At 42.9% G+C, this 26,569-nt stretch overlaps 1 protein-coding gene across 1 annotated transcript in view; it reads right to left on the reverse strand.

The window, feature by feature from the left end:
• Positions 1-9,082: 9,082 nt before the first annotated feature.
• Positions 9,083-26,569, reverse strand: part of RNF157 (ring finger protein 157) — an 85,499-nt gene continuing 68,012 nt past the window's right edge. Inside the window, exons 13-19 of the mRNA XM_063120332.1 lie at positions 26,115-26,223; positions 25,417-25,528; positions 24,545-24,729; positions 23,832-23,900; positions 22,639-22,687; positions 19,654-19,764; positions 9,083-9,532 (exon numbers count right to left, since the gene is read on the reverse strand). Of these exons, the coding sequence (XP_062976402.1) occupies positions 9,402-9,532; positions 19,654-19,764; positions 22,639-22,687; positions 23,832-23,900; positions 24,545-24,729; positions 25,417-25,528; positions 26,115-26,223 (766 nt within the window). The 3' untranslated portion in view covers positions 9,083-9,401. The remainder of the gene's footprint in view (positions 9,533-19,653; positions 19,765-22,638; positions 22,688-23,831; positions 23,901-24,544; positions 24,730-25,416; positions 25,529-26,114; positions 26,224-26,569) is intronic.

Below are 26,569 nucleotides of genomic sequence, written 5' to 3' on the forward strand. Positions count from 1 at the left end.
ACACAGGTCTGCCCTTACCGCTGCTTCAGGTTCCCTTCACTTGGCCTAATGGTAAGGTCGGCCCTGCCCTGCTCCCTAATAGATGTCAAAATGCTCAGTACTACTGCCACAAACCTTCTTTACTTCTTCACTAGCCCACAGTTAAACTATGGAATTCACTACCCCAAGATGCAGTGATAGCCTCCATGGCTACTAGTCCCAGTGGTGATATATTACCTCCTCCACCGTCAGAGGCAGGCAGCAGGCCTCTGGGTACCAGTTGGAAGAATACAAGCAGGAGGACGCTGTTGCACTCATGTCATAATTGTGGGCTTCCTGCTAGCAGCTGGTTGGCTGCCATATCAAGCTAGATGGGCTTTTGGTCAGATTCTGCAATTTTCTTCCTCGCAAAGAGTTAATCAGGCATAGTTTTCAGGGCCAGCCCTACCATTAGGCAGAGTGAGGCGGCTGCCTCAGATACCACATGCTGGTGAGCAACATGCAATAGCAAGGGGGTTGGAAGGCAGAGCTTTTTGTGTAACATGGCCTTCCCTGTGCCCTCTAAGATAGCCTGCTGCCCTCAGGTGCAGCAGAAGACACTGAGCTTTTCTACACGAGGCAGTTAATAATCTGTTAATCTGCTGTATCTACTTTCGGTTTCATTGCAGAATCAACAGAATTGAGCACTACATGAAGAGTGTTTCCTTTCCTGCTTTTCTGCTACATAACTTCTAGCTGGCACTGTGGTATAGCGGAATAGCGCAAATACGCAAAAGGAAACCACACTTCCTTTCACTTTCACAATCAAATGCTGCATTTCCCCTGCTCTAAAAAAAACATGCTGAAAGTGCTAGGGGGAATCTGCACGTCGCTCCCAGAGCGCTTCTATGCGATCCCAGTGCACCCCGAAAACGATAGTCTGACTTCCCTGTAAAAGAAATGAGGAAGAGCCGTCCATGTCGCCGCCGCCGCTGCCACCAACAAGGAGAGCTCTCCCCCAGTAAGGAGAGCTCGGCAAAAGAAGGAGGGGTGGAGAGCTTCTTCCGCTCTTCACCCCTCCTTCTTTTGCCGAGCTCTCCTCGCCAGCGGAGAGCTCTCCTTGTCGTCGTCGTCGGTGGCGGCATGGACGGCTCTTCCTCGTTTCTTTTACAGGGAAGTCAGACTATCGTTTTCGGAGTGCACTGGGATCGCATAGAAGCGCTCTGGGAGCGACGTGCGGATCCCCCCCCCCCCCCAGTTAGACACAGAGAGGAAACTGGAGGGTCACAAGATTATCTAAAAAAAAAATGTAAACAACTGTAAGTAGTTGATGGGTTCACCAAATGCCTCGTGTAGAAAAGCACAATCTTCTCACCCGTGTTGAAGGAAGATTCAACTGCCAGTCCGATTTGCTGCCACTGCAAATCTGCATGTTTTAAAAGTCAGGGCCTTCCCCTGACGTTTTACACTGGAGTGAGGTCACCATGGATCTTCCACTGTCTGACCTTGCTCCGGGCATCGAGCTGGGGACATTCCCAAGTGCAAGGCAACCTCTGATTGGTTGCTGGAAGCTGGGCAGAGGGCAGGTGCAGGGCAGGGCAGGCCTGGCAAGCCAAATAGCCACTGGAAAGCCTGCAGTGCCTCCTGCCACTGGAAATACCCACGGCCACCCCGCAGCAATAAAAGTGCGGGTTTCTCTCCAAAGTAGCAGCAATGCGGCACCATGAGGGCAGCCCCAGGATGATGCTTCAATTGTATTTGATTATGTGATGACAATAAAAGTTAAGGATTATGAGAGTGTTTTGGGTTTCTTTTTAACAGTACTCCTCAAATTTGAATATTGGAAGTGCTAGTTTTTGAGTTCTTTGAGTGATCCAATAAATACGTGGATAGGGGTGATACGTAGACTTTGTTTATTTGGATTTTCAAAAGGCTTTTGACAAAACCCTTCACCAAAGTCTCTTGAGCAAACATAGCAGTCATGGAATAGAGGTGGCTCTCTTATTGATCAGTAATTGAAACAGAACAGAAAGCAGACAGTAGGAATAAATGGACAGTTCTTGGAGTGGAGAGATGTACAGTGAGGTCCGCCAAGGATCTGTACTAAGAGTGGTGCTTCACAAATAATCTGGACCTAGGGGTACGTGGTAAGATAGCCACACATTTGCTGACAACACCAAATTATTTAGGGTGGTTAAAACAAAATGGAACAGTGAAGAGATCTAAAAAGATCTCTTCAAACTGGAAGGATGGAGTTTAAAATGGCAAATGCGACTGAACGTAACCACGTGTAAAGGAGTGCATATTTGAATCCAACTTTACACACACACTTCTGGGGTCTGAGTTGGCAGTGACTGAACAGGTAAGGGATCTTGAGTTGTAGCACCTAGCTCAATGAAAACAATTCATGTGTGCGGCTGCTGTAAAAAAAAAAGAAGATAAATGCCCTATTGTTGGACATTAGGAAAGGAACTGAAAGTAAAACACAAAAAAGGAAACACTTTACACAGCACACAGTAAACTATGGAATTTGCTGCCAGAAGTTGTAGAGATGGCCACTTTTCTCGGCGGCTTTAAAAGGGGATTAGACAAATTTATGGAAGATGAGCCTGTCAATGGCTACTAGTTAGGATGGCTATGTATTTCCTCCACTATCAGAGGGAGTTTGCCTCTCAATTCCAGTAGCTGGAGCACATGAGCAGGACGGTCCTGTATGCTCATGCCTGCTTGTGGGCTTCCAATAGGCATTTGGTTGCCCACTGTGCCCTTTGGTCTGATCCAGTACAGCTCTTTATGTTCTTATATATATCATAACAAAATCACTTATAGATATTACTATTTTGTAAGATGTTGCTAAGAGCAGTTGGGCAGATGGAATTGGGTGGGGTATTATTTCATATTGTTAAAAGTGCCTGCGCTGAATTCTATTTCTAGGGAGGCCTCAACTAGGAGCAGAGCCTTAAGAACCTAAGAAGAGCCCTGCTGGATCAGACCAAGGGTCCATCTAGTCCAGCACTCTGTTCACACAGTGGCCAACCAGCTGTTGACCAGGAACCCACTGGCAGGACACAAGTGCAACAGCACTCTCCCACCCTTGTCCCCCAGCAACTGGTATACACAGGCTTACTGCCTCTGCTACTGGAGATCGCACATAGACATCAGGACTAGTAGCCATTGATAGCCTCCTCCAGGCCTTTGTTGCAGTCCCAGTGCTATGGAACTCTTTTCCCAAGAAGTTTTTTTTTTAGTACACTCACTGCCTCTTCCATTTCTGTAGAAAGGTGTTTTTCTTCCCCTTTTCAAAAAAGCTCTATTCCAGTGGCCTTTAAAAAGTTTGTAGCTCAAGCCTATATTTTATCGCTCTTTTGTTGTACTGATATTTAGGGGTGAGGTGGGGTTAAGTTTTGAAAGAAGTTTTATTGTCGTATTTTAGATGTGTAAACCTGTGTGATGTATTTTATGAAGAGCCATGTAAAGGTCACTACAATGAGCATTTGACTCAGAAATATTCTTTTAAGCTGACAATTTAAGCCAGGTTTCTTTTGCAGTTATCATTGTATGTCTCAGAGTCAGTAACAACGTTTCTAGTAACAATGAAATGAAAGAAACATGCTTGGAATTCTCAACCGTCAACTCCAGTCTAATCCCAACCTTAACGAAAATGTGCAACGTGTGTGAAGTGCTGTTTCAAGGGGCTGTAGCCTAGATAGGGGCACAGAGGAAGGCGGGGTGGGGTGGGGAGAAAGGGTTGGATGCACTCCTGGCATGGATCCAGTGGCCAAACTTTGCCAACAATGGGATGCCATTAATTTTGGAAGCATTGGAAGAGTGGAGGTATTTTGCATGAACAGGGCTTTTGAATCAAACTGGGAAAGAGCCAATGACCAGTAATTAAATGTGTACAGTTTGAATTGGAAATAAAAGCATTAATGCTTTGCTAATGGGGAGTCGGGAGGAGGCGTGGAGAAGGGACAAAGTAATTCCCTGCTCTTATTTTTACACTATGCTTTATTGCCCTGCAATAATTCTATCCTAAACATCATGGCCCTGAAAGGACATGGCCAGGGCAGCAGTTCCACTTTAAAACTGTAATGAATTAGTGCTGTGAAATTCAATTTGCAGAATCTCAAGGCTGACATTCTGGATTTTACAACTGTTGATGAAAATGAGCTCACGCAAGGTCAAATTCTGGGGGTGAAATTCAAATCCAGGTGGTAAATTTTGGATTTCTGCAGAGATGTTCAACTGCCCCAACTTTGTGACCAGCCTAGAATTTAGCATTGACAGATTCCACCCCTGCACCCACCCACCCACTTGCACCTCTTCTCTTCAAAAGGCTTCTCCTTCATGCAATTGCTACTTGTTGTGGAAACTGCAGATCTCTTTCTCTGGGGTAATAAGACACTGTTTGGCTCTTGCTTGCCATCTTCTGACTTTAAAGCCTCATTACAGCTCCCAAATAATTCACCAGTGCCCACGGCTGTTGTCATAATACAAAGAACAGTTCTGGATTTCCCCACAGTAGTTATTCAATTCCAGAAGACACATTGATCAAAATGTACTTTTGTCATTATTATTTTTAGAAATCACTTTTCTTTTACCTTGCCTGAACTAGCCCCTGCACAAGGGTGTTGTACATACCACTTCTACCACTTCCATGATGGCAACCCTACTTTTAGGAGCTACTGCTGTCACCAAAACCATGCCTGACACACTGGGCAATCCAAAAAGAATTAGGAAGGGCCTACTATGGCATGAAAATCTGTTCTAAATAACAATATAAAAACATGGGTGGAGAGAAATCCAACTTGAGCTCAAGGATTTGGCCATCACATTTATTGGCTGAGTGGAGGCAATCTGTTCTTATGCTCTTTTACACTGTTCTTATCAGTGTGCCTGTTGCCTTTGCCCATAGCTATTGCTGACATGCTTTATTTTCCACTTTTGCAGTTGATACAATTGCATAAAAATAGTCACAAGTTCATCACCACTATGGAGAAGAGAAGGCTGAGGGGAGACATGATAGCACTCTTCAAATACTTGAAAGGTTGTCACACAGAAGAGGGCCAGGATCTCTTCTCGATCATCTCAGAGTGCAGGACATGGAACAATGGGCTCAAGTTACAGGAAGCCAGTTTCTGGCTGGACATCAGGAAAAACTTCCTGACTGTTAGAGTAGTACAACAATGGAACCAATTACCTCGGGAGGTCATGGGCTCTCCACACTAGGGGCCTTCAAGATGCAGCTGCCAAGGATGCTTTAAAGTAGATTCCTGCATTGAGCAGGGGGTTGGACTCGATGGCCTTATAGGCCCCTTCCAATGCTACTATTCTATGATTCTATGGTGCTTCAGTATTTAGGCACTGGTAGTATGCAGTTGCATATTTCTAAGTGGGTTTTATTTATTTTTACTTCTGAAGAATAGCAGACAGATACATGTTGCTACTACCTGTCCATATTATTTCAAGAAGGTCCCCAACCTGTTCAACTGGGGTAAGAATAGTCAGGTACTCCTATAGCATATAAAACATTTTAAAAGATCAACAGGATTAAAAAAACATTTAAATCAGATTTAAAATAGAACTACCACTTTTGTACACTTGGGGGTTTATCAGATGTGTCATATAGACTTTTCTTTGACCTTCACTGCTGCCCTTCTTAGAGTCGTCTTTCCTGGTGTGATCTAGTAGTTAGTAGTTTCTCATGGAGTCCTCCCTACTTAGGACAATTTGAAATGTAGTTGTTATAAAAGGAAAGAGATAAGCAATATACCAGATGTGCCCTAAGGAACATTAGAACACACACACACACCCCAGAATCTAAGATGCTCATCAAAATTCATCTTTAAACCCAGGGGTGGGCAACATGCAATCCCCCAGGGGTGGGTGAGTTGTGGCCCGTGCTAGGTTCCCTATTGCCTTCACCATGGTTGCCACTTCTGTGCCACCAGATTTCCAGGGATTTTGCTGGGGCACAAGGCACACGGGCTGCACAAACCTTACTTCCCAGGAGGATCACTGGAAATCCAGCTACCCAGCCACTGATGATGGCAGGTGAGGGGTGTGGCCCATGTTGGGTTAGGGAGGGATGACAACAATACAACCTGTGGTGGGTTTCAGGTGGCAATGCATTCCCCCACCCCCCAACCCACTGAAGTTGCTCACCCATTTAAACCAACAAGCCTCTTTCCATTAATATAGCAATGAGAGGTTAATAACACCCCCCACCCCAAAAAAGAATTAAATACAGTGTGAAGTGTGAAGGTAACACATCTTTCCAACCAGGCAACCAACCATACACAGAGACAATTCAGCCAGCAACTGTTTGTCCCTTGTAAACAGCTTTATTCACTCTTTTAAAGAGTCATGCAGTCATAAATACATATTGCATCATTGCCATTGAGGTGTAGACAAGTGTGTCTAGAGGGTTCCATACCCTCCCTCCCCTGTTGTGGCATATGCCTGTCAGAACAGAGTCTGACTGCAGTCCTGAGTGGGGCTCAAGCTGCTTTCCTGGTCCAAGGGCCTGCTTGGCGATGATATATTCTAGATGGGCACCATTTTGCATCTGGTAATTTTTGTTTATGTAAAAAAAAAAAAGCGCTCAGAAGCCTGAAAGTTGGCCTTTGCTTCAGAGTGGGGAAAAGGGTAACAGAGGAAATATTTGGAAGTACTTTGTTTGGAAGTACTTCCTAACTCCTCAGGAAGAATCCCTAAAATTCCAGTCTACATTACCAGTTTCACAAACTTTTGCAGAATCCCTGGAACATTAAGAAACATCTCTCTTCAAAGGGGGCATTTATGAGTAAAACACACACAAGCTGCCTAGGCCAGTCCCATTATTCTCCCACTCCCAGGTCTCTTCTCAATGTTCTATGTGGATAAGCTACTGACATGCCACTTACTACAAATGGTGAGGTAAACTTGAGAAAATGCACTTTATCCTAGAATAGGCTTTTTCACAGAGGTGTGCAAGGAGAGCTTGAGTAACTAAAACTCATGGTATAACGTGTGTGTTTTTTAGGGCTCGCCAACCTCACCAAACCTTGTGAAGTGTCCTGAGACCACACAGCCATTTCAAGAGACTCCATACTGAAGTCTCCTCAGTGTGATCATTGGCAAATTGGGGGTTGTATCCAAGATCTCGTTGTTTTTCAGTTTACCACAATGACCAGAGTTAGTTATAATAAGGCCAAAGCCACATGAAAGTTATCTCATAGTAGAAGGTATGTACATTTATTCCTTTGTCTTTTGTAAACAGTTTGTGCAGAAAAACCTGCTGGACCGGCCCAGATGGTGGGACAAAATAAATACACATGGGAAGTGAAGCTTCTATTGAATCGCTTTTCAGTTTTTAAACACTACTGATGTTCTCCAACCCAACTTAAGAGTCCAGCATTCTCATTCATCCTTCCTTCTGTTCCCCTCTTCAAGGAAAGAAAGGGAAATGGTAGTCTGAAGGCTGTGTAGTTATGTGATGAGACAATACACAGAATTGTTCTTGTTTGACCACACAAAGTAAGGTGTGATAGGAAGACCTGAGAGGATTTGAGTCTTTGCCCATGAAGATAGGGGCCAGTTTATGCAGTGCAAGGCAAGTTGTAAGCTACCCTCTTTCTTTGGAGGGTTGAGAGAGATCACGCAGAACAATCTGGGAAGTTAACTTTGTGTTCTTAGTGAAGACTTCTCTTGCAGGGTCTGGTTACTAATATTACAGCCCCTAATCTTATTAAGGATGAAGTAGAAGCAAGGGTTCAAGCTAATATGAAGCTCCCCTCCACCATTATGTGATTTTTGAGTGAATCATTCTCCTGAATTAGCACTTAGTAGCACGGATATATATTATTGCTCAGCTATAGCGCTACATTTGTTTTATAGTAGGATAGGACTAAAGGACTAGAAATGCATGGAACCGATAGGAGAAAATAGTCAGCTCTAGCTTTAAAAAGAAGGCAATCTAACCTTATAGGACCAGCTAGCTCCCACATCTCCAATAGAAGAAATTGCTCAAATGCTATTTATGTCCATGGTTCATATCAAATGTCAGGAATGGCAAAACGTACGCCTACTTTAGTCCAAGAAGACCATGTGTGTAATTCACCAGATTTCCAGTAACCAGCTAGCGATGGGGTTTAACAATGCAGCACAAGAGAAGGTTAGTCAGATGCAACAGGTGGGTTCCAATCAAAGACCAAACAATGATACTGGAACGGCAGGGAACCAGTTTCAGAATGATTTCCATACACTCATTACCAAGGAAACCAACTTAGCATGACAGTTAACCAAATGCATAACTCATGATCCCCTTGAGGGGGTTTTATCCATGAGGTGGAATTTGTACTTTAAGTAATGCCAGGCATGAAGTTCAAGGGACAGTGCCTTACTTAAAAACAAAGACAAAAAACTTTGCAAAGACTGCCCTTAGCAACCAACGCTCCTGCAACTTGCCACTTTGTGCTGATTCTTTTCCCAGCTATCCCCTTATGCATAGTTAACTTCAGGTCTTCTTCCATTGATGGTATCACAAATTCATAGGAACAGAGAGGGGGTATCTGTGAGTGAATTTTCACACAAACCATTCCTTTGTAATTTTTCTGTTGACTGGGTGGCTAGAATCCTACCCCACATTCCAAGATAGAGATGTTAGATGCCCCTTATTTTAAAGGGAATTTTCTTTGAACAATAAACGAGTGTTACACCCTATAATTCAGAACAACCAGGTCTTGAAGAAGTCTATAGAATGGACACTATATCTCCCACAGTGATCCCCTAGTGGCAGTCCAGGCAGGTTTGAAAGACATCTCAAAGACTACAGGGTGGAGATGAAACAATAATCTCATTTCATCTACCAGATTTTCTGCAGACATTAGGTGGTGTCAAATGCATGTTGTGTGGTTGGGAGAGGGACCGGTGTCAATGCATAGGTTTGCATATGTGGACTTCTCTCCTACCTAGATTACAGTTTTACAGGTACACATTCTACATGCGCCTGCTAAGAATTATGACACAGCATTAATTTCATAGCTAATAAAAGGAGACTGGTGTTAGCGCGATCACCAAACAAGTCTTTGGTTACACCATAAAGACAAAAGTCAGTAAAGGAAAGGGAATGCTGAGCAGACAAGATGATAATAAGGAGACAAAGAATGAACATTTATGGAGGCGTCATCAAATCCAACTCAAGTCATTCATCCACTCCTACTGTGAGTTCAGTCTAACACTGAATGCTACATGGGGAATTTGGATCACGCGTTAAGAATGCCAGGGGTGTGTGTTTGTGTGTGTGTGTGCGCGTGCACGCGCGTGTTTTCCAAAATCAATATCACATCATCTGCAGTATTTGACAGGGTTAATGCCTGCAGCTTTCCTATTCTTTGCTTCTTATAGTGTTTTAAGGGAAAACATGTTCAGTGTCGTGATTTTCCCCTCCAAACAATGTGACATCATCGAGGACACAGAGGTCCCAACATGCACTGCAGATCTTCATCATACTCCAGGTCGATGTTGTTGGCAGAGAAGTGGTGCCTCAGTGTCTGGCTGTGATTCAGAGAATTGTCAGCTGATGCCTGGATACCTATGAGAAGAAAAGCAATGGATAATACTGTTGGTGAGAGTTCAGTGGGCTACAGGAACTAGTATACCAGTGCCAAAGGATGGAAAAGCAAGGTTTGTTCTTTAAATCTCTGCAGATAATAGATCTAGTACACGACATAGGCAATAGTACCATAAAACCCATACTTAATAATGACTAACAACTAGGTTTCAGTTTTTAGGGAACTCATTTTATGTCTCCAGTGAACCGTAAGTTAATTCTGTGATGTTGGCATTTATTACAAAGTACACCTGAGGTTCAATAAAACTATTTTTAAAATATACCTTTACATTTCACTACCTATATTAAAATATACTGTACCTATGGAACATGCCAGATGTTTTCTTCTACCACTTATCATTAACATAAAAAAAGAAAAGAAAGCTCATCATGTTTTCAGGTCCTCTAGCTGGTCATGAAACATCAGATAGTCTTGCCAACATAAAATAGCTGTTACTAGCATTTTTGCTGTAGTTTTTGCATAGATTACTTAGTTTATATGAGCTGGTGGTGATTCATATGGTGTGAATGTGGAAGCTGATAATATTATGAACAAAAATTGTCATGTCTGTAAGTGCACAAGATGTTTGTGCACAAGTATTTCCCATACTAGACCCTTCCTGGTTAAATTTGGGGGTTCCAAAGCTGCCATAACCAAGTTTGTTTGGTCAGATCTCCAAATGGTTGCTGGTTTTGCTGTTTTGGCAATAGAAATGCCTTGAGGCTCCTCATTATAGGAACATTTTTGAGCTCCATCACACCTACTTTTTCTCCCTGGTATACATCCATGATTTCCACCTCTGTTTCATTAGAGCATCATGCACTAGTCACCTTCGCATGCGTTGCTGCACTATTTTGCCTTGTTTACCTTTTCACCTGCACTCTTGTGCTTCCAGGTATCCCCGCCCCTTCTCCTTCCCCCTCCAGTTCATTGGTTCTTGTGGTTGATGGACATTCTGATGGAAGCGGGCACCTCCCTCCCCTTGCTCTGGTCTTGTTGTCTAAAGTTTAGCAATTTAGTGTTCATCAGCTGGGCACCTCGTACAGGGTTAAAAAGAGGGAAGTTGAAAAAAGAGCAAAAAAAGAGGGAAGTTGAAACAGGTAGATGATAAAGCAAGCAATGACAGTGGGGTTGGAGCAGCGAAATTCCGTTCGACCGACTCAGCACGCTGGAAGAGAACTGCCCCCATCCCACCCCCTCTTTTGTCAGCAAGACCACCCTTCAATGCACACGCCCCCAAGAAGGGATGTTCTGTGACGTAATGCAAGGATGGCAATACACGGGGACAGAAGGACAGTTTTATCCCACGTGGAGAAAAAATACTGCAGTTTCCCCACCCTAGGAAAACATGGGAAATGCAGGAGAAGAGGTGAGATGACTGCAGGACAGGGACAACATTGTGTGAGGGTCATGGGGCAAAATGGTAAACAAGGCAGGACGGCAATGCGATAAAATGCTGGTGTGATGGAGCTTTTTATTTCCTCCCTGTTGCTGAACAGCTCAGGAGCAAGAGCAGACAAGACTTAGGAAGTTGTTAACAGAACAGGTACACCATTCCCTATAATCCAACTACAACTTGTTTCTTAGGGTCAAGCTACAGAATACATTAAATAAGTAGCATACAGCTGACCCTCTTTCTTTCTTAGTCTAAAGCAAACATATGAGCCTCATGATCTGGATCAGGTCCACCCCATACGGGTAGAGGAGTTTTAAATCTACCCCATACCACTTATTTTCTGAAATTTATCTCTTCTCCATGCAGGAAATAAAAAAATGGGGAAAAGGCTTCCATTAGCACTAAAGGAGACTCTTTTCCTTTTCGTTTTTATATATCCACATTTTTGGAGGGGGGGGAGTGTTGCATTTCAAAAAACAAATGGCTGGTGAGGGAGGTTTAACCCACTCCAACCTGGGGGCAGTGATCCCAGTTGACATTGGAGCCCCAAATGCTTACTTTAGAGTATTAAAGAAGAGAGAGTCAGCTGCATGGTATGCATTTAATCTACTATGTAGCTTGCCTAGAATTTAGTAATACCTGAAGCATGAAGATGGCTCCTCTTAGTACTGTGATAGCTATTTGTGTTCTCATCCTTTTTACTCAATGTAGGTCTCTTATTTGGCTTGAATAGAACCCCCCACCCACCCCGGTCATTAAAATCCACAGAATATAAGTTGGGATTCTCATTTAATACAGGAAGCTACTAAGTATTATCTTCCATGTGTGTTAATTTAGCCCTGAGGCATTATATTATATTTTGGCCCCAGAGGCATTACATTCTTGAGTAGGTAGAAAGCTAAAAATCACTTGCAGGCCCGCAGCATAGTTATATGCTAAATGAGGCAATTAGCTCCTTTAGAAAGAGCTCTTGGACTCATACACTTTGCAGGTATTTCATTAGGAAATCACCGCAGTGTAGAGAGGCTGTGCCCATTCTATATCAAGCAAATACTTAACCACAGATTTGCCCCTCCCGCTCTAGTCTTGATCTTTAAAGTATGTGGACGCCCCTTTCATTTAGAAATGGGTCTTCGCCGAAACACAAAATTGTGATACAATTATCACAACTGGGAAGAGCACGTTCTTGAAAGGCGGTTAAGAAATGCATTAAATAAAACAATAAAATACATACAACAGCACAAGGAGTGAGAGCCGACTGTTTGCAGCAAACATTTTAGTAGTCAGAAAGATTAGATCCAGATACAAAATCTCTTCCACTTTTGCAAAGAAAAAGGTATATGGACATCTAGTGATCAAAATTTTATTTATTTATTTTTTATTTATTTAAGGATTTTTATGCCGCCATTCAGTCAAAAAAGGCTCTCATGGCGGCTTACAAAAGTATTTCTTGACAGTCCCTGCCCACAGGCTTACAATCTAAAATGGCAGAATGCCCAAGTCAAAAACAGCACAAACCATTTCCACCAAATGGTTGGGGGCTGAGAAAGGAGAAAATCAGAAAATATAATGAAATATTAAAATTTTAATTTGCTTGGACCTATCTCCAGAGGAGATTTGAAGGGTATGTGTGGGACTGCAGTGAGGAGGAGAGAATGTGGAAGTAATAATTTGATGGGCACAACAGCAACACCGGATCCAACCCTATATGTTTTGTCTAGTATAAGCAAAATAATACTGTAAACCAGAGCAAGCCCCTTAACATCAAGTTCTCAGAGACCACTATTCTACCATCATTTTGCATGTCACCTCACAAGCAGCTTGGCTCAAAAGGCTACATTTTGCCTGCAAAGATGAGTTAGTAAAGATCTAGCACAACTTGGACAAAGTGTACTTCAAAGTTCCTGCTGAAACACTTGGTCATCTTTAGCGAGCTCTAAGATTTGGAGTGTCCTTTATAAGATCTACTTTAAACTCCACCTAAAGCCTATTTTCCTCTCTTTCGTTAAGCAGGAACAAGATGATAGCTAGGTTTTGTTGTTGTTGTTGTTTGTGAACCTGGAAATTGGAGGTCTGGGACTACTCTACTCTTTTGTGAGTCTTTGTAATCATAGGCTATTTTGCTGCTGCAGAACCTCTGAACTGAGCTGAGTATCGTTGAATATCAGAAAAGGTCCTGTTTGTAAGCCTAGGTTTTTGAAGCTCCTGGCTGACTGCCCATCTTTGGATCTCCGAACCCCTAAATTTCAGGTGATTCTGGTACAGATCTTGCTGGGCTAAACTTAGCCTGACTGATCCACTTTGAGCCCTCTTTTCCTGCACTCTCACTTCCAGGGGACGGACTTCAACTGTAAAGCCTTTGAGCAAACAAGGGAAATTTCTTCTCTTCCTCCTTCTCCTCCTCTTCCTCCTTTGGATTTACCCTGACATTCCCTCGCACCTCCCTGTGTTTCAGACAGAGCATCAGGAAGTAAAGATACAAGCCTCTCACACCACTCTCTCTTTCCCCCAAAGCGTTTGATTTTTATTACAATTTCCCTCCTTTCCTTCTCAACCCAGAACTCAAAACAAACCGTTGTCAGCCAGGAAGGTCGCTTCTCACCCAACTTCCCCTCGTCTCTGGGTCAGCCTTAAATAGTTAACTATTAATTGGCCATGTTGTGATACTTTCTCAATAAAACTCCATTCCTGGAAAAGCTCTTGTCTCATCTCCATTGCTCCCCAAGTGAGCAGTCTGCAACCTTGGCTAAAACAATCCCATGTGACTTACACGGTGCTCCTTCGTCTTTGGGAATCATGCTGTTTTCTGGGCCAGTTGTACTGAACAGACAGTAACCTGTACTTTGGCAGAATACAGCCAGGGTTGCAATGGGAAATTGTTCCCCTGGCACATTTGAGCTAAATCCCAGCTACTCCCATTTCTCAGTAATTTGTACTCTGAAAGGGCTTAATTCCCTGATCATAGCTAAGTAGTCTGCAGAGAGTAGACATGTTGTGTCCCAAATAAGCATGGTAACAAGTAAGTGGTTAGAAAATCACAACCATCACTACAGTCCAGATGAGCAAGAGTCCTTAGAGCAGCCTTCCTGAACCTGGTGCCCTCCAGATCTGTTGGACCATGCAAGCTCGGAATTATGGGAGTTGCAGCCAACACATCTGCAGAATATGCTACAAAATTAAAGCTACATTTTTAAAAAGAAGTGAGCAACAGAGGACTTCACGTATCTCATACCTATTCCTCAATGCTTATGGGGCAGGACTCCGGAACTGCAGCTGTTTAGTAGAAAAGACCAGAGACAAATGGTGAACAAGAGAAAAGACAGACAACACAAATGCATATGCATGCAATGTAGAGAGAAAGGAAAACAACAACAGAAGACAAAACAAGGCACGTTTTCTACACTGTACCTCAGTGCTATCCTAGAAGATTTTGTGTTGCAACCCTTTGGAATAATGTTCCAAGTCATCAATCCCATGAAAAGATTCTGAAGAGGGCAGTGAGGCCTTATCTCTTGCATGGATACTGACATTACCATATAACATCACCATACGCTCTAAAGCAAGAAACTGGTAGCAGTTTGTAATAGAATCCACATGACAGGGCCCTCCAAAGCAGGAATGAAGGGCTCTCCCACCCTAGTGGCATTCAAGAGGCAGCTGGACAGCCATCTGTCAGGGATGCTTTGAGGTGGATTCCTGCATTGAGCAGGAGGATGGACTCAATGGCCTTATAGGCCCCATCCAATTCTACTATTCTATGATTCTATGTTCTGAATGGGCTGGACTAGCTTTTCTCTGGTTTTAGTTAGGCTGTAAAGTTGATACATAGAAGATCTGGATGCAAAACATCTTCCACAACCTCAGATTTATTAAAATGCATACACCAAATTCCATAGGGATTTGGAAAGTGGCTTACATCAATGCTGACAACAACACAAAATCAAAATGTCAACGTTCAAAATTGAAAATTACTAAGTGTAAAACAAATGAAACTGGAAGCTAACTTGTGCCATATTCCTGAGTTATTTTTAGCTCAGCCACCACATTTAATCACATTGGACAATTAAGCAATGTCTTCTGGAACACAACAGAAATTAATATACCTTGATAGCTATGTCTGAGTGATTTCCATGCCAGAGATCAATGCAAAGTCCCTCAGAGTATTCTGCTTACAACTTAGAGATGATGTCTCAGCAAAGCAAAATGCATAGCTGGAAACCGCCTTCACATTTCTGTACTACCAGATGCAAAGGGAACACTATTTGTCCCCTGTGATATTACAATTGCCTGCCAACAGAAATACAACCCCTTGAGATGGACCAAGATGGACAATACTAGTTATTTGTGGCCATCAAGCCATTACAGTTTCAATGGATCATCGCTTTGCAAATTTCTGCTTAACTTGGAGTCCCTGCTCATGTTATTTTTTTCTACCCGGGCACACAAAATATGCATGGATCATTGCAAACGCGAATGATACATGCATGCACACTTGCACTAGTTTGCTACTTTCTCACCTCCCAAATACACAAGTGGGAATGATTGTGCCCCAGGTCATATTTGGAAGGGAACCCTGGCAAATAATACTTGCTTTAAGATTTGATACCATCTCTTTATATTTTGTTCTCTAGCATGTACACCTGAGACAGAAATGACCCTTATTCTACTACCCATTTTCTTTATTTATTTGATTTGTATGCTGCATTTCTAGCAAAAAGGACACTCAAGATGGAAAATGCATAGCTGGAAACCACCCTCACATTTCCTTCCAAGTAAACCAGCTCATCTCCAGAATTAATACTTGGCATTTTCACTGGGTGTACTTACCTTTGTACCTATTCACATGTTAAAAAGAGGAGAGAATCCAGAGACTAAAAGACCCCCAAAACAAAAGAGGCTGAGATGGGGTGGGATTACCCCCCTCAGACAATATAAAATGGTGCACCTAGAGGAAGTTAATTAAAATTGGAGTTCAAACTTTGGAGGGAAGAAAATGGAGTGTAAGGGAAACTAGAGGACAACTTCAGAAATGCACCTCTGCCATTAAATCAGCCATACGTAGCATTACTCCAGCCATATGTCAAAGGGCTCAAGACCTCATGCATCCATGGATGGGCAGCTCAAGAAGTCACCCCCTTCCCCATTCTGCTCTAGGTACAGCTTCTGTGCCAGGCAAATGCATGCTATGCCCTGACAAATGTATGGATTTGCACAAGAATGCACTGCAGACAGAGTGTAAGCATTTCACCCTGCTTTCCACATATACAGTGTGAGGAGTGGGGGAATCTGCCAAAGCATCAAAGCCATCCAAAAGGGAACGTAAGCCAGAGAAAGTAAAGCCACATCTTGTGACTGCATGTGCACTGTCCAATTTATTCCACAGGGCTCCTAATGTCCAAGTTCCACCCAATAAGTATTGCAAGAAACATGAGGGAGACACTGGCGATCCAGCTGGAACAATGGAGGTAAGGATGTGATCATTCATACAACGCAATTCCTGAGTTTAGCACAGCCCCGTTTTCAACCCCCCTAAACCAAGTACACAAAAAAATGTGTTTCCCTTCCTGTAATACTTCCAGGGAAATATGCTCCACTTCTACAGTTTAGTGAAGAAATAGGAGGCAGGAGATAGTTGTGTAAACATGCACATAACCTATTTAGTTTGTCAGTAGCAAGGTTATCATTAACAACTGCCAGTTCTCTCTTGTCTATGCGCTATACTATGAGTAATTAAATAAAAAGTTGGTGCTATTGATTAATTTCTTCTTACATTCCCCACTGGCAGAGAGAACAGACAGGCCCACATAAGTCCTTATTGTTTTTTGTGGATATTTTGGCTTTCCTGAAAAAAACATGACAACCAGTGTTAGGGATACTTATTCGCAATGATGGATAGTTAATTTCCCCCCCCCCCAAGGGTTGGATTTTCTAAAGTACTATTTTGAATATTAGTTCCCATAGTAGTAATCATGCACATTGTTTTCCAATTTAAAGGACAGAGATGCATTACGCACACATCGTAATCCTTGTTGAAAAGGGGCATGTTGGGGTTTTTTTATCAGCTTTCTATGGTGCAGAGTATCAAGCTATCATTTACCAATACCACCCTTCCTTTTTCGAAATACTGACTAGCTTCCTATTGCACTGGTGCTAGGCTATTCGAAATAGGCTAGTCACTGTTTTTCACATTTCTTTCAGTAGATCCATAATAAACTGTTTTGGAACCTGTTGCTGTATTTGGAACACAGATCTGCTACTCTAAGTATGCAATGCTGGTTTAGGAAATGATCATCAAGGATATTCATTACATCCATATGGATTTTATTACATAAAAAGAAGGATAGCGTGAGACAGTTCCGTTTTGCTGGCTTCTAGGCTTCTTATAGCCACTTAAAGATCTCTGGGAAAATTGTTCCAAGAATTTATTCTATTTCCCTCCAATTAATTCAGTTTGTAGCCAACCTATCTCTGGGGATGTGTGGTAAATAATACTAATGACTAATAATTCATCCTTATCCTCTAGAATGAAGCAGAATGATAAACATTTCCCAGTTTGAAAGTTCACAATTGGACAGGTCGTGGATACACCATAAATTGTATTAATGAGGCACTTGGTTAGGATTTTGTCCAGCTCTTGGCTTTTACACAGACACATATCACTTGGAGGTACCAATGTTACACGGACAGAAATTGGTGCACTATTTTCACCTCGTAGCTTCAAAGGACCTTGCATGTGGCTGTGTTTAAATGATTCCTGCCCCAGAAGAAAGATGGCATTTGTTATCATTGTTATGAGGTCTCTTATCTCCTGGCACATATGCTGTTGCACAGCAAAGCCTGGATTAACTGTAGCATTTCCCAAGTGGAATAAATTATAAAGAGGGACAGGTTGACAGCAGAGAAAGAGGGTTAAGCTTGCTAGTAGCTATGTAAGAAAGGGGGAAGAGATTAAGAAAGCTCTCCTGTTGAATAGCAGTGAATTAGATCAATCAAGAAAAATTCTTATAGGTATTTCACATTTACAGCCTTGAAGCTTTGGGGAAGGTGAAATAAGCAAGGGATGGGTTGCTATGGTTTTACAAAATGACAACAAATTTACTGACATGGAAGGGAGGGTCTGGTGCATCTTCATTTTGAAGGTTTGGGGCATAATTCATAGACAGTCAGGCACACTTAAGTCCCACTGAAATCAATGGAAGTTAAACGCACACAAGGCATGCCAGATCCCCTCTAGACGGCACCCATGAATGTAATTCGCCGAGGACAGTTACTGCACTAGTCTTATACGTTTCAATGGGACTTGCACAGAATTGTGTGCACAGTTTCTAGTGTTAGAAATGAAAACCAACATTTGTTTAATTATCATTAATCCTAAAACAGTAATGCCAATTTGCACATCTATAAATAACGATTCTATTCCACCCACACTTTCATTTCATCCAGACCCATAAAAGGACAGTCAGTAAAATTTTCAACCATTCAGCAACCTGGAGAAATGGAAGGGATGGAAGCATGGGTTAAGAAAAAACAAAAAACAAGAACTGTGTTGGCGTAGAGTGAACATGAACTTTCACACTGATGAAATCCAGTGGGGCAAAAAGATCAATGAAAGAGCAAAGACACAAATGAGACATACCCACGGTTAGTAACAAAGTAAGGTGGGATCATGGCTCCAACAAGAATATGTTCATGTTCGCTCATTAACTAACTTTGTCACTGCTAGGCTATCTACGTGTAAAAAAGGATGAAATCTGAAGGGCTTTGTACATTAAAAATGCAATGGGATTAGGGGCAATAAATGGGTCTTATTTTGGTGCAAAATTCAAGGATTGGGTGAAATGGATGCTGTAAACTAGATCTTTCTATAGGGATTGTCAGTTTATCCCACTGCTTTTAATCCTGTTGGGAAGAACCATGTGCTCTGTGAATCTTGGGCTCAGATCTAAAAGTTAGTCATGTTTCTCATGCCATGTGTATGTGAACATATCTAAACTGTATCCTTAAGTTGCTTTCCCTATCATGGCTTTCCTCCAAGGAAACCTGGGAACTGTAGTTTTGTGAAGGGGTGAGGGCCCTGGTTTTAATTAGTAGGTGGGGACTCCCAAGTTAGTTACAGGCCAACCTAAGGTTAGCAGCAGCATTTTTTTTTTCTTGGAATCAAAAGAGTTTTAAGATGAGAAAGATTGTGGAGGGGAAGAGAGCAAAACACTGGGGAGAAAGAACAGGGTAGGGGAAATAAATGAGATTAATGAAAATATATACAGTCAACATTAAAAGTGGATACCAGGTTACAGGGTGGATATGGTTCCCGGATCTGGAAAGATTAAAGGCTGATAGGCAAGGCACTCTTAATAGAGAAGTTTCAGCACCCTCCAGAAACTACAGTTCACAGAGTTCACTGGAGAAAGCCATTTCAAAAACATGCCTTCAAGTTAGGAATCCTGAGATGCATTTCCACACTGTGGTGTGATGCAAGGCTAGGCAGGGAAGCCAAGCGCACAGGGAATTTTAAATATTAGGAAGATGCCCCAGATGTGCACTATCCTTTCTACCTATTTCCTCATGTTGTACGGCTGCATGAATATGCAAGTATTAATGCTATGACAGCTGTCAGACGGGTGACAGGTATTTTAGGGTGGGCGGGGTATGGAAGAGATTCCCCTCCCACCTCCCCACAAAGTTCATGTTCAGCAGACTGCCACTCACCAGGTAAGCAGGCCTCAGAGCACAGCTTATTGTCCAGTGCTTTCACGCTTGCGTTGCCAATGTCATTGTTATTGTCACACTCCATACCTAGGTATGCGCCTGTCCTTTGGCCTGTAAGGGAGTTAATGTAGTTAGAGAGGGGATGGGGCTTGGGTTTAATTTTTTCCCTCCATCTTAAAATAATGGAAAAGAACAACATTTTATTATCAGAAATTGGAAGAAAAAGAGAAAACCTTAACAATTATAGCCAATGGGGTAGAGAGTGGACAATAAGGCATTAGTTGTGATGCATCTGCATTAGCCATCCTAACTGGTTTCCTTAACCGCCTCCATTTTCATTCTCATTTCAAGACAATTGTTGCTAATGAGGATATGGGATATGGGAGGACATTGAATCTTGTCTTAAAAGGCACAGAGAGGCAGGTTATAGATCAGCATGGGAAAGCTAAAGAAAACAGCTTTATAAGACTGTCACCAGTTCTTGCTTTTGCAGGTCTCTGGCCAGTGTCTGAACCCCTTGGAAGAAATCATATGAATGATTAAAAAAAACCCAAACATTAATTAATTTAAAGGCCCAATAAATTATTACCTTCCCAGCAGCTGCAACATCACAAAACCTCTCTCTTTTAAAACAGAAGCATTCTTACTGTCATTGGAAGGAGGGGCTGTAGCTCAGTGTGATAGAGCACATGCTTTGCATGCAGAAGATTCCCGGTTTGATTCCCGGCTTCTCTGTGTAGGGCAAGGAAACAATCCTGCCTGAAACCCTGAAGAAATGCTGCCAGAGTGTCAGCAATACTGGGCAAGATGGACCAATGGTCTGACTCAGTATAAGGCAGTTTCCTATGTTCCTAGGTACTGCCCTGGGCACAACCATCTCCCTAGGCAGTCCTAAGAATGGTAGTTTTATGAGCAGGGACTATGGAGAGAATTCTCACTGCACCTTCACAAAAACGACAGTTTCCAGGATTCCTTGAGGGATGCCATGAGAGTTACGCTACTAGGAAACCGATACAACACACCTGCCTGCTTTGAGAGGCTTTGGATGTGAACAGCTTCTTGTCGCAAGCAGAAGGTTTGATTGCCTTGCGCTCCCTCAGTAACATCCAAAGCAGATCTTTTCCTCATAGGTTTGTCATTGCACTGCATTTTCACTTCTAATAATAATAGCTCCAGTTGCCAGTACGTGCAAATTGCTAACTACAGTTCTTGAACTTCTCACCTTTCTAAATTGAATGAGAAAACTAATTGAGCCAAATGCATATTTAAAACGGCTGCTTCCCACATTTCTGTAGTGGCCAACAGACATTCAGGAGTCATGCATTTCAGACCGTACCACTTGTGAAGATGCTTTGACCTAACCAACAGCTGCATTAATTTTAACAAGCTGTACACAAAGGAAGCCCGTTAACGATTATTTTACATTAAATTTAGAGACTGCCATTTAAAAAAACACACACAGCCAAACATACACACATACATACATACATATACAGGACTTATAGATACCCTCAAGAAAATGAATAGGAATTTTACCGTTAGACTCAAAAAGAGCAAAGACCCTGCAACAGCAAATCTTCATACTGCTCATTGTAAAAGAAAAACTGAAAGTTGTGAGCATCTCTCTCTCTCTCTCTCTAACAACTCCTCACCAAATTTAATAGCATTGCCAAGAAGGGAAGTTTTCAATTCAAAATCATGTGGTCACTGTCTAAAGAAGCACGTAGTGAACGCAGAAAGACTCCAGAAAAAGAAACCCAGGTAAGGACATGGGTTTTTCCCTTAATGTAGAGACACCCACAATCTCTCTGAACTATTTGGTTGACTGCTAAGAAGCAAAACTGATGTACAGTCAAGTTCTCCAACTGAACTAGTTCATGGAGTGGTCTGCTGAATATGTGTTGGAAGTATTTCACTGCATGATTGCTGTAGGAGGTAAGCATGCAAACCCATTGAAATCTCAGAAGCACAGATGGCACTAAAGCAGAGGCTCCAGCCATGGGAGGCAGAGGTGCAGAGAGAGAGGGGGGAGAGAGAGAGAGAGGAAGGAAGGAGGTGGCATATGCCAACTCATGGAAAAAAGCATCACAAAGTCTTGAGCACTGCCATTCCACCCTTATCTAAAAATGGGTCCACTACCTGTTATCAGCTCCCGAGGGTATAAAGCGAGAAAAAGAGAAGGACCGCAGCCTCTCCATCAACAGGTAGGCATGCCACAGAGTTCCATGAAATTATAGTTCACTCAAGCTATAGGTTAATTTGGTCCAACTCCTGCTGAAGGGTTTAACCCCAATGTATACAACAACAACAACGGAGCAGCAGCATGCAGGATTAAGTATCCTGATCAACACCTAAGGGCCATTCTGCAAGCATATCAGGAGGCAGAAACCTTCAGCTAATGGGCATGCTTTACTTGCCACCGATTTGCATTGGTTTTGCGGATGACAACTTCTACAATCATAATACATGTGGGCCCAAAGACTCTAACAATGAGTCAAGAGCACTAGACTGTTGTTGGAAACAGTAACCATGTTTACATCATCCAAATGATTTTAGAGTGTTCACCATCTCAGTTTCTGGACCCTGACCTGACCTATTCCCTAAATTTTAATCTTGGAATGAAGCTGATGATAGGAGGAGAAAGGGAGAAGAGAGGGTACCCATTCTTAAAATGTCACATACGTTAAAAACTGCCTTTTTACTTGCTCTTTCTGAGCTGAAGGCGGATGTAGAGAGAACAACACCCCATATTTTGATAGTGAAACACATATACTGAAAATATACTGGAAAAGCCATCAAATCCTTTTAGATTACACACACATGCCTCCAATTCTACTACATGCACAGTCAACAAATAAAGCTGAACTTCTCCGGAAGTCCACCCTCCTCAGCCTTGCTCTTCCCTCTGCTCCACAGTGAACAGTGCCAGCAGGATGGGAAACAGAACCAAAAGGGAACAAAAAATAAGGGTCTGGTCTTTGTTACCATCTTCCTGTGTGGGAGAATCATCCTCTTCCTCCATGACGTCATTGCCCTGCCACAAAAGAGGGCAAATCATGAATATGAAAAAAGAAAGGGCTTCTCATGCATTGAGGAAGACAGAAACTGAGATATCAGAGCTGGGTTCCCACCTTCAAGCGGACAGTGGAGAAGCTATCTTCTATGTCAGGGGTGAGCAACTTATGATATTTGGCCTTCAACTCCTATCAGCCCTAGTTTGCATAGCCAATGGCAAGCAATAATGGGAGTCAAAAGCCAAAACATCTCAAGAGCCGCAAGTTGCCCACCCCTGTTCTATGTCATTTCTCTGCAAGAAATTTCCATAAATATAGCATACAGGCCTGAAACCCATGGGAGTTTTGCTGAGCTGTGCCATTACAGATTATAGGTGGGGGAATGCAGGTTTGAATGTTCTTCTATAGTCAAAACCCTTTGGTCAATGTGCCATTCTGTCTCAGTATTAAGTTGTGGTCATTTAGGCCACAAACTCTAGTTAGCTCCCACACACTTCTAGCAGTTATCCAGGAGAAAGGGTGGTTAACATAGAAGGGCCAAGCACAAGACGTTCTCATCCAGGCTTGATTAATGGAACGCAAGCTGAGACACTCTGCGAAACTCAGTAGGATGTGACTTTGATCATTAGAAAGCCATCACTGATGCCCATGGGCCTTGAGGTTCGGACTGTTTGTTCCTAGTTCCCAAGCAAAGAACTGTTCTGCTACATCAAAAAGCAATAGGACCCTAAAGAATATGCTCAGCTAACAACTCTGCTCACAAAGATCCAGATTAGTCCAGCCAAACTGTTCACTCATTGGGCCAGAATATTTCGTGCATCCCATTGTTTTGAGTTACAAATTGCTTCACTGAGTGGTTCCCAGTTCCTTCATCAACTCCTCCGTCATCACATGACCCACGTGGGATCCTGCTCATCACCTGATTACTGCTCCTTAGAATAACCTTAGCTACCCAATCCACAGCATTTTCTGACTACAACATTTTATTTTATCCCTTGGTCCCAACCTGCTTTATTTTTCTCTCTCTCTTTTGGATGCCTTAGTATTTGGGTCCTCAAAACAAGAGTTTGTACAGAAAGAGTACCTCTGTCGACTTTTACCTCAAAGTCACCCATTCCCTTCAGGCCCCATATGTTAAACAGACTTTTAGAGATGGAGATTTACCTCTGCATCTCGCTCCTCTGCTGAGATACTGACAAAGTTTGCATCTGGAGATTCAACAGGGGTTGTTGACTAAGAGAAGGAAAGAGAAGAGACTCGGACTTACTGGTGAGTTTCCTGTAGGGACATGCTATGATCATCTGGCAAATTGCACCAGTGGTATCAACCCCAACAGCCCCCATACTTCCTAATTTTTTAATCTCTCACTTGCTTTTTACCTCTTCCCTCAAATCGGTATGTGAAGAAGTCAGCCTGGCTGTCACTTACTCAGTTTCTGTCACTCCTAGGCAATGCATGCTTGGTCACATCCAACAGCCACAAACACCTTTACTGCCATCTTGAATGTCAGATGTGTCTCAGCTGCACTGGATTCAACCCGAGCACAAAAATGGCTTGAATTACTTTTTAAAAAACCCATGCGTGCAGGAATTTTAGAAAATGTCAAGAACTATATGAAGTGCTTTGACTGCCCTGAACATATGCTTATATCAGCCTTCAACATCTGGTGTCCTCCAGATGTGTTGGTTTGCAACTCCCATCATTGCCAGCATGGCCACTGGGAACGATGGGAGTTGCAGCCCAACACATCTGGGGGGGGGGGGCTGCCTTAGACAATGCTGACTTTCATCGATGACATGAACTACTACCCTCATCCCCAAATCCAACAGTTCCTGCACTTGCACCTTGATCACCTTTATAGGGCTTGCCGTACTTACGTCTCCTTCTGAAGGTATCCCGCTGGCAACAGCAGGGGATGGGATCATGTCTCCCTCTTCCTCCGTGCCGGGAGCTACATAGGAGCCTGACATGGAAGACATGGTGTCAGTGCTGATTTCAGAATGCTGGCTTTGGGAGGAGGCCATGGACATGACTGACTGTGCCAGGCTGCTGCTAACGGGATCTAAGGAAAGAGGGGAGGGTGCAGGCAACACATGGTCAAGGAGGCTGGTTATAAGGAGACGTGTTTGCTGATTGTTGTTGCGGTTTGTGTTTTACGTTTGGCTGCCTCAAGCATCGTTTGCTGGAAAGATGGTGTAAACTTTAAGAAACCAAACCTTAACGAGCTCCCAAGATCCAGGCCAACCTTTTCTCCTGAATAATCCAGTTCCTCATTCTGTTGTGTGCTGAAACGAGCTATTAGGTTATATGACTTTTTTTTCCCCTTCCTGCTGCTTTAATAACGCATCTGGCTCCCACGCATGTGTCCTTGGACAGTTTATGAATGCTCCCTGTAGCTCGAACCCTCCTGATAAATCCACTTATCCATCTATTTGTGCTGCTGCCCAAGCTAATAGCAACAGTATGGTTCGCTATTAGTTGATTAGCACAATTTCCAGGAAAACAGGAGACCAATGCGACGCATCTGCAAAACCATTTTTTAAAGAGCTGGTATACATGTTGGATGTGCATCTGACCCTTGTCATCGACCCTGAACACAGCCTATGTAGACTTTCCCCTCTGCCAAGAAAGACAGCAAGATGGTGGAGAACAAGACCAGGGGTTTGTGGAAAGCCCTCAAAATGCTTGGCAAGGAGGCTCTTGGTGACATGCCTCAAGAATCAGGGCAAGTGACCCTTTCCTATAGTACCTTCTGGGGAAGAGATAGTAGAGGAGAGAGGAGTTCCTGTACATGAAGACTGGTCTATTGCTCCTGAGGAGGATAATGTAAGGTTTTCACTCTCTGGCGTCACACCACATTCCTGAAAAACATGAAAAATATTGTCATTTACAATGAAGCAACTATTAGCGTGAGCTGGGCGTTAAGTCTTGCTGTTAGAGATAGGCAAACTCTCCCAAGCTTGTCTCAGATTAATCTAGGAAAGATCAGACATTTTCTGAAAATAAAACCAAAAGATCTCGAATCATTCCCTCAAGGCAGCCCAAAGTTAGCCATTTAAAATGGCCCTAAGCAATGTAACTAAATGGCCTACATCCATCACATTGCATAGGGGCAATTTTAAGAGGCACGTGGGAGCTTTTGGCAGTGAAGCAAGCTGAACCTGAGAAGAATTCCAGGCTTGTAAAACTTCGCTCTTCTTCAGCTTTTATGAGCCCTTGAAGTTCTTTTCCAAGCCTGACTTGGAAGAACTTCATCAGTATTCCCCTCTACTTTCCATGAGTGGCTACCAAAGCCATTTGGTTTAACTCCTAGGATCTCTGAAGTGCAAAGTGTACAATCTGTTCCTCCTAATCTGTGTTCTACACAACTAATCTGCAAGGGACGGGGGAACTGAGGAAGAAGCAGAGGTGGTGTCTGAACAAAGACCTTTCAAAACAAACAATCACCTCCTCATGAGGACGAGGAGACTTCTTCCTGGAAATCCTTATTTCAGATTCACTGCAGGTCTTCTCGTCCTCCTCTTCATGTAGTACTGAGGAATTCTGGGAGATTGACCTGGTGAAAAAAAGCAGCCTAATAGAGACTTGTTCTAGTATAAATCAAATGGGAGGAGGGAAAAAGGGCTCTGGAAGAGCTACAAGTCACCATACAAAACACAAGTGCCTATTCACAGCTGGCTAGGTACATCAGAAAGGCAGTTTCACCGGGGCAGGAGACATAGACGCCAGTGCAGAATGCAGCAGCTCAATTACTGACTGGGGTGCCTTACTGCATACATATCAGACCTGCGCTAAAGAGGTACACTGGCTGCCAATCTGCTACAGAGCTAGGTTTAAGGTATTGGTATTAACATTCAAAGCCCTACCCAACCAGAACCAGGGCACCTTATGGAACATCTCCC

The sequence above is a fragment of the Elgaria multicarinata genome, chromosome 3 (assembly GCF_023053635.1).
Source record: "Elgaria multicarinata webbii isolate HBS135686 ecotype San Diego chromosome 3, rElgMul1.1.pri, whole genome shotgun sequence".
NCBI classification, from domain to species: domain Eukaryota; kingdom Metazoa; phylum Chordata; class Lepidosauria; order Squamata; family Anguidae; genus Elgaria; species Elgaria multicarinata.